We start from the raw sequence: 11,942 nt of genomic DNA, 5'->3' as shown, positions 1-11,942 counted from the left end.
AGGGCTCTGTCAGGGCGGGCCCAGGTAGTTGTCATCTGGCCCCTTTGGCCCACTCTCCTTTTCTGCCCCTGCAGCTCTGTTCCCATATGTCTCTGAATTCCGGTTCTGATTGAGACCGGCTGGTGCCTTTACAGGTGAGATGCCTACGGGGTGGGCGGAGGTAGAGGAAGCTCCTCAGGAGCTCCCGAGAGGGGGCCTAAGAGAACACACCTTGTGCCTCCTGGCAGAGGCGATCGGTCTCCTGGGAAGTGGCCTTCTCGACTTCGGACGCGGGGGCGCTCTGGGGTTCGGGATCCGCGGGGCACTAGGACCCGGCGGGGCGGCGGGGGCAGCCCATGTGCTGCGCTGGGCTCCCTCCCTCCGCGCGGCTCCCGCTCCATTGTCTGGGAACTGCAGCCGCGGGCGGGCGGCAGCAGGGACCCAGCCGGCCAGCGCTGCCGGCGCCGAGCGGGCGCGGGAGATGCCGGGCCGGACCGCGGCCACCTGAGCCGGCCGCCTCGTCCCCGCCTTCGGTGGACAGGAGGTGCGCCCCGATGGCTGGGCGCACGGCAGCGGCCCCCCGGGGGCCCTACGGTCCCTGGCTCTGCCTCCTGGTGGCCCTCGCCCTGGACGTCGTGAGAGGTCAGCGGGAGGGGAGGGGCGGGGCGGGGCGAGGGGCGGCCGAGCCGAGGCCGGGCGCGGGAGATGCCCGCGAGCAGGGGACCCTGGGGTCCTCGGACGAGCCCCAGAGCGCGGTCGCCGCGCAGCGTGCCCTGGGCTGGAGAGGTCCTGCTCCAGGAACCCGCCCCTGTGGCTTTCTTCACCTTACACCACCCGGCAACTCCTTCCTGACCCGCGACCTGCCCGGTCCTCACCCCACTGGTCCCCGCACCATCTGGGAGCGTCCCCTCCAGCCCCGGCATCTAATCCGGTGCCCCTTCCCGGGAAGCCTGGGGTCTCCAGCACTCTCCCACCCGTCTGCAATCCTAGAAGCACCACTTGTGGTTCCCAGTCTCCTGCCTCCACCGTGAACCTCCCCGACCCCCGACCCTGAATGGAAATCAGCCCCTTTGCCACAGACCTAACCCTGCGAAATATGTCGCGCCCCGTCCCTGCCCCAAGGAGCTCTCTGACCTTGGAGTTGACAGGGATGGCCCCATCCTTGCCTTCCTGAGCCTTCTTGGGGGTACCCACCATTGGGGGAAGGGACAGCAGCTCTCCTGTGCCTGGGCTGGGGGTCGGACTGTGCTTGGCATGGGCTGGGCAGAGAAGCCGTAACTGCGAGGTGAAGGGTACCGTAGGGGAGTGGGGGACAGTGAGCGTGCTCTACCCGCCTTCCCCCACTGAAAGCGCCAGTCCGTGGGAGTCCGGCCGCAGAGCATCTTATAATTATGGAGGCAGTGGAGTGGGAGGTGGGCCAGAGTCCGAGAGCCACCCCTAGGGAGCAATAAATAGTCACCTGTTATTCTTAGGGGGCAGGGGGAGCATCTCTTGCAGGGAAAGGCCAGGAAGAATGTTCCAATGAAGCTGTCCCCCACCCCCAGTCCAGCTATGGGTCTCAGAGGGAGCTGGCTCTGGGGCTGCTTTCAACCACCTGCTTCCCTCCCTGAGGGACCCTGTGGGAGCCCTAATAACCCCTCGGACAGGGAGAGGAGGAAAGCTTTGTCACATCCATTATTCACTAGCAGTAATCCCACTTCCAAACAGCACTCTGCAATTGACAAAGCACTCTCCTGTCCCCAGGGTCGCTAAATGTTCTTACCCATTCTATAGGTCAGGAAACTGAGGCTCCAGGCTGTAAATGATTGGCCCAAGTCATGGAGGCAGAGTGAGGGCTTAAAGTCAGGGCTGCAGGCTCCCAGGAAGGGGGAATTCCAGAAGGATAAGTCAATGCCCACAAGTGAGGACAGGAAGATAACTAATTCAGAAGAGGTCATCAGGCCTGCAGCAGAGACTGGCGGGAAGGCAGATATCCATGGAGGGCTTTTTGGCTCTGAAGGAGGGAGGCGCCACTAGTAGAGGAGTAGTGAAGCCCTCAGGACAGGCTGCTGCTGTGGAGAGTGCAGAGGTGGCAGAGATGTCACCACTGTAGCCTAGCCTGGACTCAGTTTCCAGCTGTGAGACCATAGGTGGGGATCTTAGCCTCTCTGCCTCATTTTCTAAATCCACAAAATCAGCTTCAGAGTAACAGAACCTGATTCACAGAGTTATTATGGAAACTGAAAGAGCTCATTCATGTAAATTGCTCAAAAAAAGTACCTGTGTATGGTTAGTGTTCAAAAAAATGTTCATCCTCTTTAGCAGTACAGACAAATATGGGCTTAGTGGTCCTTTGTCTTCTGGTGATTGAATATTCCATCTCCCTGGGTTCAAACTTTCCACCCTGCCCCTGGGGCACACAAATGGCTTCACTGACCTCTGTGGCACTTCTCTGTCCCCAATCCTACTCTTACACTCTCAGACCCGGATGGGACAGAGAAGAAGGCGCAAGCTTGGAAAGATGTGTGGGTTGCCATGGTAACAATGTCGGGCAGGATTGCTGAGTCCAGCCAAGGGCCCAGGGACAGAGAAAGTGTCTCTATTTTCACCAAGCTCACCTGGGCACCATCGTCCACCACCTGGGCCCCATGTGGGGAGGGTCATACCCCAGAAATGCCCTGGCGGAAGAAGCAGGTAGGTAGGGGCAAGAACAAGGAGGAGGAGACCGAGAAGGGGAAATGGAGAGAGGACGTCCAGGTCTGTGGACAGTAGAGGAAGGAATGACCGGGAAGCTCCATCCAGTCGGGAATCTTGACCCCGGTTTTGTTACCCGCTCTCTGTGTGAGGGTCTTGGAGTTCCAGTTACCTCATCTGAGAAATGCAAAGATTCCCCCACATCCTGGGGCCATGGGATATTTGGCCCATTTCTTCCTCCACCATTCACCACCATGGTGTCCCCAGAGAGTTCAGTTCAGCCCCTGCCAGTTCTGGAGCGGTCTCCATCTCTACCCCTCATTCCTCCTTAGTGGACTGTGACCAGGACTCTCTGGACCCCATCTACCTGCCAGCAGCCCTGGAGCTCCTCGATGCCCCTGAGCACTTTCGCGTGCAGCGGGTTGGCCACTATCCACCTGCCAACTCCTCTCTGGGCTCCCGTTCTGAGACCTTTCTGCTCCTGCAGCCCTGGCCCAGGGCTCAGCCGCTTCTCCGGGCCTCCTACCCGCCTTTTGCCACTCAACAGGTAAGGAGGGGCCACAGGAACTGCCAGGCTCACAGGGTTCAGAGCCTGAGGTCTGCTGCGTGGCTCAGAGGCTCTCCCCAGCCTCACCTGTGGTCCAGATGAAGAATCTGAGCCCCTTAGCGGTTCTCTCCTGCCAGGCTGGGATTAGAAGCCTGACATCTCAGCATCCCAGATCTTGCCCACCTCCGCCTCCTGCTCTGTTGAACCTTCCCATTCTTCCTCCAGGTAGTCCCTCCTCGGGTCACTGAGCCCCACCATCGGCCAGTCCCGTGGGACGTGCGGGCTGTATCAGTAGAAATGGCTGTGACTCCAGCAGAGCCCCATGCGCGTGTCCTCTTCCACCTAAAGGGACAAGATTGGCCGCCGGGGCCCAGCAGCCTGCCCTGTGCCAGGCTGCATGCCACTCACCCTGCAGGCACTGCCCACCGGGCATGCCGCTTCCAGGTGAGTAGGCTGGCCCTGCTGCTTGCTGTGCCAGCCTGCAGATGGCCCCCAGGGTGGAACGGAAAAGGCTGAGCACATCTGGGCAGGTCGTGGGCCACCTGACTCCATTCCTTTTCTACTAGCTCTCAGTCCTGTGAAGGGGTTATTTGGGGCTCCTTAAGGAGTTCAGGTCATGTGTGTGATTTCGAGCAAGTCACTTAATCTCTCTGAGACTTAGTTTCTGCGTCTATAAAATGAGGTAACAATTCCCACTTCCTATGGAGTTGGAGCAAGGAATAAAGGAGACAATGTAGGAGTCACTTACGGCGATTTCATAAGGCGCTACACTGAAACCCTCAGCATGTGTTTGCATTATTGTTTTTGTGATTTTTATCTCGGCTATTTGGGAGCCTGGAACAGGAACCCAGCGGAGAGAAGTCCTTCTCAGGCTTTCAGATTCTGAGAAGAGACCTGAGTTGTCTCTAGTGAGAGTGGTCCCCGTGGGTGGTCCTGGGGCACTAGGATTGGCTCACTTTGGAATGAGACTGTTCCCAAAAGCAGAAGTCTGACCTGCACGTGGGTGTGTTCTGAGACGTAGACCTGGTGTCCAGCTCCAGCAGGTTCCTAGTTTGCTGTCACCTGGGATACATCCCTGGCCCTGCCTTCCATGGGCTCCTCCAGTTCTGTTTTTTTCCTGCTGCGGGTGATAGGATTCTTCCCTCCACCCTGCCCTGGGCCAACCATAGCTACTTTGCCTTCGCAGCCATTGCTGGGCGCCTGCGTGGTGGAGCTGGAGTTCCCGTCGCACTGGTTCTCCCAGGGCTCCACCACCCGGGCACAGCTAGCCTACACGCTGGAGCCTGCAGCTGAGGATCCTGGGGGCTGTGGCCCCGGCGGGGAGGAGGACCCTGGGGAGCAGGCCCTCCCAGTAGGTGATGTGGAGCTGCGCCCTGCGGACCCTCCACAGTACCAGGAGGTGCCTCTGGATGAGGCAGTGACTCTGCGGGTGCCTGATGTGCCAGTGCGGCCCGGCCAGCTCTTCAGTACCACCCTCCTGCTACGGCACAACTTCACAGCCAGCCTCCTGACTCTGCGGTGAGCAGGGGGCCCCTGGGGGCGGTGGTGGGTGGGAACCTCTGCGGGAACACTGAGCGGCTACATACCGTTCTTGGAGCCTTTGATGGAAACCTTGGCCTCTTTTCTTGGAGCCTTTGATGGAAACCTTGGCCTCTGCAAGACATGGGACCCCCAAATCCTCTTCAGGCAAAGAGCTACAGGCTCCTGTGATGGGCACAACCCTAATTTTGGAGTTAGAAGTAGGAAGCATCCCCATTCCCTGGCACCTCCCTGAGACCCCCTGGTCCAGTGAGGCCAGCGTTACCTGTGTTCTGGGGCAGCTCCAGGGTTCATGGAGGGAAGACAGGAAAGGCTTTGGACCTGGAAGCACAGCACCTAGGGCTGCTCTGTGCTCTGTTGCTTCCCTAGGGGTATCTGCCCAGCTCTGTTCATCTGTAGGGCCTCCCTGCCGGCCAGGCTTGCTCAGGGCCCTGGCCTTTGGACAGAACCTGCCCTTTCTTATAGAAGTCCCCATTCTTATGTTCTTTTCTGCAGGGAGATTCCCCCAGAGAAGCCCCCCACGCACACACACACCCCAAATGCAGCTGACATGGACTTGGAGTGTGACTTGCCAACTCCCCATGCATCTGCCCCCCTGTCTCTCACACCCTTCTATGCTCACTCACACCCTTCTGTGCTCACTCACAACTCACTGAACAGATCTTTCTCCAACAATTACACTATGCCCTGTCCTGTGTCTCCACTCTGGAGGTACAAAGAGGTACCAGGCCCAACCCCCATTTTGCCCAAAGGAGCCCCAGCGGTAGGGAAGGGAGCTGGATGGGTGTGAACTAGATGGGAAGGCACCAGGTGTGTCATTCATGCACCGATGGAGGATGAAGTGTTGTGGGTGGAGTAAGGGAAATTCATCCACCACTGGAAGAGCTTTCCAAACGAAATGGTATTTGAATTGCCGGAGGCTTTCAAGAGTGAGCAGATGAGGCCAGAAAGGGTGGTGCAGGCTGAAGTACGGCCTGAGCCAAGGCTTGCAGTCGTTCATATGCACTGTGTACCTGGGGGTGAAGAAGTTTGGGGGTGACTAAAGCAGAGAGTGAAGGGGGGATGTCACAGCCCCAGGGAGGCTGGACCAGAGCCCGGAGGGGCTCGAATGCCAGGCTGAGATTGAGCCCATAGGCAATGGCAGTCATAAGTGATCTCAGAGTGGGGAGAATGTTCTGGTTTCCCACGTTCCGCGGAGCTCCTCTGGGAAGGATGGCGAAGAGAAGATGAAGTCTGGAGCCAGGAGACCAGGCAGGAGGCTGATGTCCTTAGCTTCTTCTCTTCCCCGCTGTATCCAGTTGTCAGTTCAGCCCTCACCTTGACAAACCAGACCTCTAACCTCTCACCAGGATCAAGGTGAAGAAGGGGCTGCATGTGACAGCTGCCCGCCCAGCTCAGCCCACCCTCTGGACTGCCAAGCTGGACCGCTTCAAGGGCTCTAAGCACCACACCACGCTGATCACCTGTCACCGCACTGGGACCACAGGATCAGGCTTCAGGTGGGCAGTTCCCCTCCCCCAGGGGCAGAGAGGGAGAGCTAGCCGTAGAGTGCTAGTGGGTAGACTTGTGAGCCCAAGGGAGGAGGGCTGCATGCCCCCTCCGTACCCTCACGTGAGCAGGCACAAGAACAAAGTGATAAGGAAGCAGCACAAGCAGCAGTGTAGTGTCGTTCATTCATGCATTTGGCAGGATTCATGCAGACCCAGCCACAGGCCGGGTCTAACTGCTCTCTGCGAGACAACCTATCCTGCCATCCAGGGACAGCCTTCTCAGCCACTGTCCACCCTCCAACCTCACCACATGGGCTCCTTTCTCTTGGCCATTAACATTCCCAAGAAAAGCCTAGCTGGAATTCTTAACATCTTATCCATGCCCTGACCCTAGCTAGGTCAAGGCCATGGGCTTTGTACACCCTGTTGGAATCCTGCCTCTGACACCTTTTAGAAAAAGGGACCCCAAGAGAACAGCTCTTCCAGAAACCTCATGGATAAGCCAGTTCACATCCTCCGATCCTAGCCTCTGTTTCTTTGCTTGTAAAATAAGGGTAATAATCATCGCCTAGGTTTTGTGAAAATAAAAGACGGCATAACATAGCAAGCACCCAGGACAGCTCCTGGCACACGGGTGTTTGATTCAGAAGGGCCGTGAGGGTTATGATGCAAAGGGTTTAATGTTTACTGTCTGGTCCTGGGACTTGGCAGTGCAGTCCCTCCTTGGTGGAACTCATTGGTTACCACTCCAGTGGCTATGGGAAGCTGAGGTCCAAGTGGAGGGGACAGGAAGGCAGGGGAGGCAGCAGGCATTCTGGGAGCTGGTTAAACAGCTGTATGGATCCTGAGAGGCCTAGAGCAAGGATGCTTGGCTTTGATCCCAGCCCCACCACTTTTTGCTATGTGATCTTAGGTGAGTTACATAACTTCTCCACCTCAGTTTCCTCATCTGTCAAAGAGGGATACTCATCGTGCCCGCCTCATGAGTACAGGAAGTGCCTGGCAGCTAGCAAGCACTCTGTTCCTCTCTTCTGGCCAGTAGCCCCCTTGAACTGTCCGAATTCCTGTGGGTGGACTTTATGGTGGAGAACGGCACTGGCGGAGGTGTGGCGGTCACTCGCCCCGTCACATGGCAGCTGGAGTACCCTGGCCAGGCCCCTGAAGCCGAGAAGGACAAAATGGTTTGGGAAATCCTGGTGTCAGAGCGGGACATAAGAGCCCTCGTCCCACTGGCCAAGGTAAGGTGGCCTCTGTCTGTACCCAGCAAGGCTAGGAGCCAATCCTGGGAGCTCTGGAAACTGAGGGGCCTGGGGCTGAGCAACTTGTGCACCCCCAGACTGAGGAGCTGGTGAATACGGCACCACTGACTGGAGCGCCCCAACGTGTCCCTGTGCGCCTAGTCACTGTGGACAGCGGAGGAGCCCTGGTGGAGGTGACAGAGCACATCGGCTGTGAGTCGGCCAACACGCAGGTCCTGCAGGTGAGTGGCAGGTGCCCACCTGTGTGAGTATACATTTTTGCGGCACCAACATGCACACACTACTTACCTCTTTCTCTACTGGGACCCCAAGAGAACAGCTCTTACAGAAACCTCATGTGTGGAACCACGGCTTCAAGATTTTTCTCCCAACCACCTTTCTCTAGAGTGAAGTGAGAGCTATGTGTCCTTAGTCACTTTTATGTCCATCAAGACACTAGTAACGGGCTGCACTGGTAGAGCTGAGAGCATGCCCTTTGGGATCAGGAAGTTTTCGTTTTAGACCCATTTTTTGTTATCAACTGTCTGTGTGATCATAGGCAGATCTCTTAACCTCTCTTGGGTGGGACTGCTTCACCCTTCCACCTCTGCCCACCTAACTGAAGCTGGTTGCCTGGTAGCTCCAGCATCAAGATCAGAGGCCAGCACTAATCAAGGGCCAAAGCTGTGAATTCAAACCCCTCTCTGCCAGGAGCAGGTCTCTGTTGTATCCAAATAGCCAGTTTCTCCAGTTGAGGCCCCAGAGAGCTCAAGGAATGGCCCAGTTGCTCTCAAGAGGAATGGATCTTGGATGCAGAGCAAAATCTTCATAAACTCAGCACAGTGGCTCAACCAACAGTCCATAGGAACATGCGTTTGGGTGAAATACAGAATTGCCTTTTGTTTTCATGGTCTGGGGTCAGGGATGCACTGTCTGGCCCACACTTGTTTATTATTCTTCCTGTCTCTGCCCTTCCCCAGGTATCTGAGGCCTGTGATGCTGTCTTGGTGGCTGGCAAAGAGAGCCGGGGTGCCAGGGGTGTGCGCGTGGACTTCTGGTGGCGTCGGCTGCGGGCCTCCCTGCGGCTGACAGTTTGGGCCCCCTTGCTGCCCCTGCGCATTGAGCTGACTGACACCACCCTAGAGCAGATCCGCGGCTGGAGAGTCCCTGGCCCGACCGAAGGGTGAGTGTGGGCCTGCAGAAGCCGACTGGCCTTGGTGAAATCCTGCTGAGACTGAGTGTGCAGGGCCTAAGCTGGGTTCCGAAACACAACACTGCTTGTTACTAGCATCTCCTTCCGCCCATCCTGCCCTAGTCTTGTGCTCTGACCACTTTATTTGAAATCAGACCACCCTCCACACTCCTCGCTGCCTGGCTTCCCCCTGTGGCGCCCATCACTTCCTGATCTGCGCTAGGACAGACTGATTCGCCACTCCTTCCACACTCTGCCCCCGGGGTTCACTGCTGTATCTTGGAAGCCTAAGATGGCTAATATGGAATAGCCTGTGGAGGAAGTGTCACCAGAACCCTCTGGAACCCAGCTCTCAGGTCTTACAGAGTGAACGCCCCTGGGTTCCCCACACATATTAGTCTCCACGTGGTTCCAACTGGGAGCCAAAGGCAGGTGAAAGCGACTGGTTAGACAGGGACACGCACCCATCAGGAACCCGGCTGGGGCGGAGCTGCACACCATCGGAGCCTTTTTTTTCTTTCCTTTTTCTGCTGGGGACCGAACTCAGGGCCTTGGGCATCATCCACACCCTCTTTATGCGCAGAGGCCTGCTCCGGGTTAGGAGCCAGGAGCTGGGAGCCAGGGAGGCAGGGAGGCGGGTCTTCGGTGGGCGGGGTCCACCCTGACGCCCCGCCCCTCAGGGCGCCGGAGTCGGAGGCTGCAGTGGCGGAGGAGGCCGAGCGGCGAGCTCGCGGCTGCCGCCTGCAGTACCAGCGCGCAGGCGTGCGCTTCCTGGTGCCTTTCGTTGCCCATCCGCTGGACGGTGGCCGCCGCCTTACTCACCTGCTCGGCCCCGACTGGCTGCTGGACGTGACTCACCTCGTGGCGCCACACGCCCGCGTGCAGGACCCGCGTGTAGCCTCGCTGGAGGGCGGTCGCATCCTAGTGGGCCGGGAGCCCGGTGTCACCTCCATCGAGGTGAGCAGGCAAGGGATGCTGCAGAGCAGACCCCCTCAGAAAGGTGTGGGTGTTCAGAGGAGGCACACAGCAGGTGTGAAGAGTGTGGGAGGCGCCCGGCTGTGCCTGGGGAGAGCTGGTGGGCAGTCGAAGCAGGAGCGCGGTGGGATTGAGTGAGAATGGGGTGACCGTGCCATGGAAGTTCTTTAGGTATAAGAACCGTGGGGGCCAGGTCTCCACTGTCCCCTCGGTGTGGGATTGGGGTCTGGATACTTATACGGCCTAGAAGTTGGGGTGTTGAGCAGAGCAATCTGTGAGGATTCTGGAAGCGGAAATCAGATCCCTTTGGCTGGGGGCTGCGTAGGAGGCCCCCCTTCTCCAGCTCCTTCCCACCCACAGGTGCGATCCCCGCTGTCTGACTCGATCCTGGGGGAGCAGGCACTGGCTGTGACGGAGGACAAGGTCTCGGTGCTAGAGCTGCGGGTGCAGCCAGTGATGGGCATCTCCCTGGCCCTGAGCCGTGGCACTGCCCACCCTGGAGAGGTCACTGCCACATGCTGGGCACAGTCAGCACTTCCTGCCCCAAAGCAGGTGATGGCTGGGAGTCAGGGGGATGAGGTGAAAACCTACAGGCAGGGACTCATGGCCGAGGAGGATGGGAGGGAGAGAGCCCTGGTACCTCGACCCCCTTACCTTAGGGATTTCAGAACAAGGACTGACTTCCCCATGAGGTACTGAGCTCTCTGCAGCTGGAAGCGATCAAGCTGTGGCTGGCTGGAGTGTAGCCGTGGGAGGTTGATTAGATGGCTCTGAGGACCCTCCCAAGGACAGAGACTCTGGGGCTGAGTGGCAGACAGGTGATTGACACACGTCCCCTCTCTCCCTGTGTTTTGTCTATCTGCCTGTGTCTCTGTTCTCTCTGATCTCTCCGTGTGGCCTGTCTCTGTGGGAGTGGTCTCTGTGTGCATGCGTGCCTGCCCTCGCGTGTCTCTGCCTGTGTCTGTGTGCCCTACAGGAGGTGGCCCTCTCCCTGTGGCTGTCCTTTTCTGACCACTCATTGGCCCCCGCTGAGCTCTATGACCGCCATGACCTGGGCCTGTCCGTCTCAACTGAGGAGCCTGGTGCAGTTGTGCCAGCCGAGGAGCAGAGTGCCCAGCTCGGGGTGGTGGTGAGTGGGGCAAGCGCAGAGGGGCTGCCCCTGCATGTGGCTCTGCATCCACCGGAGCCCTGCCGCCGCGGCCGCCACCGTGTGCCCCTGGCCTCTGGCACTGCCTGGCTGGGGCTGCCCCCTGCGCCCACACCAGCTCCTGCCCTCCCATCCAGCCCTGCCCGAAGCCCGCCAGCCACAGAGGCCAGCATGGGGGGTGAACGGCAGGCAGCAGGCAGTGGCGGGGGCAGCGTCGTTGTGAGGGGCAAGTTCGAGCGGGTGGAGGAAGAGGCTGGAAAGGAGGACACCAAGGCTAGGGAGGAGGAGGAGGAGGAGGAAGAGATGGTCCCTGCCCCTCAGCGGGTCACCGACCTAGAGCTGGGCATGTACGCCCTGCTGGGAATCTTCTGTCTGGCCATCCTCATCTTCCTAGTCAATGGCGTGGTCTTCGTGCTTCGATACCAGCGCAAAGAGCCCCCAGACAGCGCCACTGATCCCGCCTCCCCCCAGCCTCACAACTGGGTCTGGCTGGGCACTGACCAGGAGGAACTGAGCCGCCAGCTGGACCTGCGGTCCCCTGGCCCACCCAAGGGGGAGGGGGGCTGCCCCTGTGAAAGTGGGGCCGGAGGGGAGGCCCCGACCCTGGCCCCTGGCCCTCCGGGGGGCACCACCAGCTCCTCGAGCACCCTGACCCGCAAGGAAGCTGGGGGACGGCGGAAGCGAGTAGAGTTTGTGACGTTTGCGCCAGTGCCCCCTGCCCCGCTGCCTGAGGAGCCTGTCGGGGCCCCGGCTGTGCAGTCCATCCTGGTGGCGGGCGAGGAGGACATCCGCTGGGTGTGTGAGGACATGGGGCTCAAGGACCCCGAGGAGCTTCGTAACTACATGGAGAGAATCCGGGGCAGCTCCTGACCCGTCTCTGTCCCGCCAGGCCCAGCGACGTCAGCCACCAGCTCAGGCAGCAGGGGTGGGTGGGGGTCCAACCAAGCCACTTGCCTGTCCCTCCTGCACCTTCTCTGGTGCTTGTTGATCCAAGTCCCCTGCCTGGTCCCCTGCGAGGACTCCCACCCTTCTCCCTGCCCCTTGTCCTGGACCATGGTTGTGAGGAAGGGCTTAGGCCCCTTGTTTATGGAACCATTTCATTCTAATGTTGGGTACAGAATAAACTGAGAAGGAAACCGCCACGCGGGGACTGCTGTGCCGC

General features: G+C 59.0%; 1 protein-coding gene across 2 annotated transcripts; it reads left to right on the top strand.

Annotated features, from left to right (window-relative positions):
* Positions 1–424: 424 nt before the first annotated feature.
* On the top strand, positions 425–11,921 carry Tmem132a (transmembrane protein 132A). 2 transcript variants are annotated; one of them, XM_026407609.2, is made up of 11 exons: positions 425–621; positions 2,985–3,199; positions 3,425–3,643; positions 4,386–4,717; positions 6,088–6,237; positions 7,268–7,466; positions 7,565–7,708; positions 8,447–8,649; positions 9,339–9,615; positions 9,994–10,185; positions 10,610–11,921. In XM_026407609.2, exons 1-11 carry the CDS (start codon positions 534–536, stop codon positions 11,648–11,650), a joined length of 3,060 nt encoding a protein of 1,019 aa, XP_026263394.2. In that variant the 5' UTR covers positions 425–533; the 3' UTR covers positions 11,651–11,921. The 2 variants fall into 2 exon arrangements, with proteins under 2 accessions (XP_026263394.2, XP_026263395.2); XM_026407610.2 differs by having other exon boundaries at positions 444–621; positions 7,271–7,466.
* The last annotated feature ends 21 nt before the right edge of the window (positions 11,922–11,942 follow it).

This window comes from Urocitellus parryii, chromosome 4 (genome assembly GCF_045843805.1).
Source record: "Urocitellus parryii isolate mUroPar1 chromosome 4, mUroPar1.hap1, whole genome shotgun sequence".
Taxonomy (NCBI): domain Eukaryota; kingdom Metazoa; phylum Chordata; class Mammalia; order Rodentia; family Sciuridae; genus Urocitellus; species Urocitellus parryii.
This window is presented reverse-complemented; position numbering and strand designations above follow the sequence as displayed.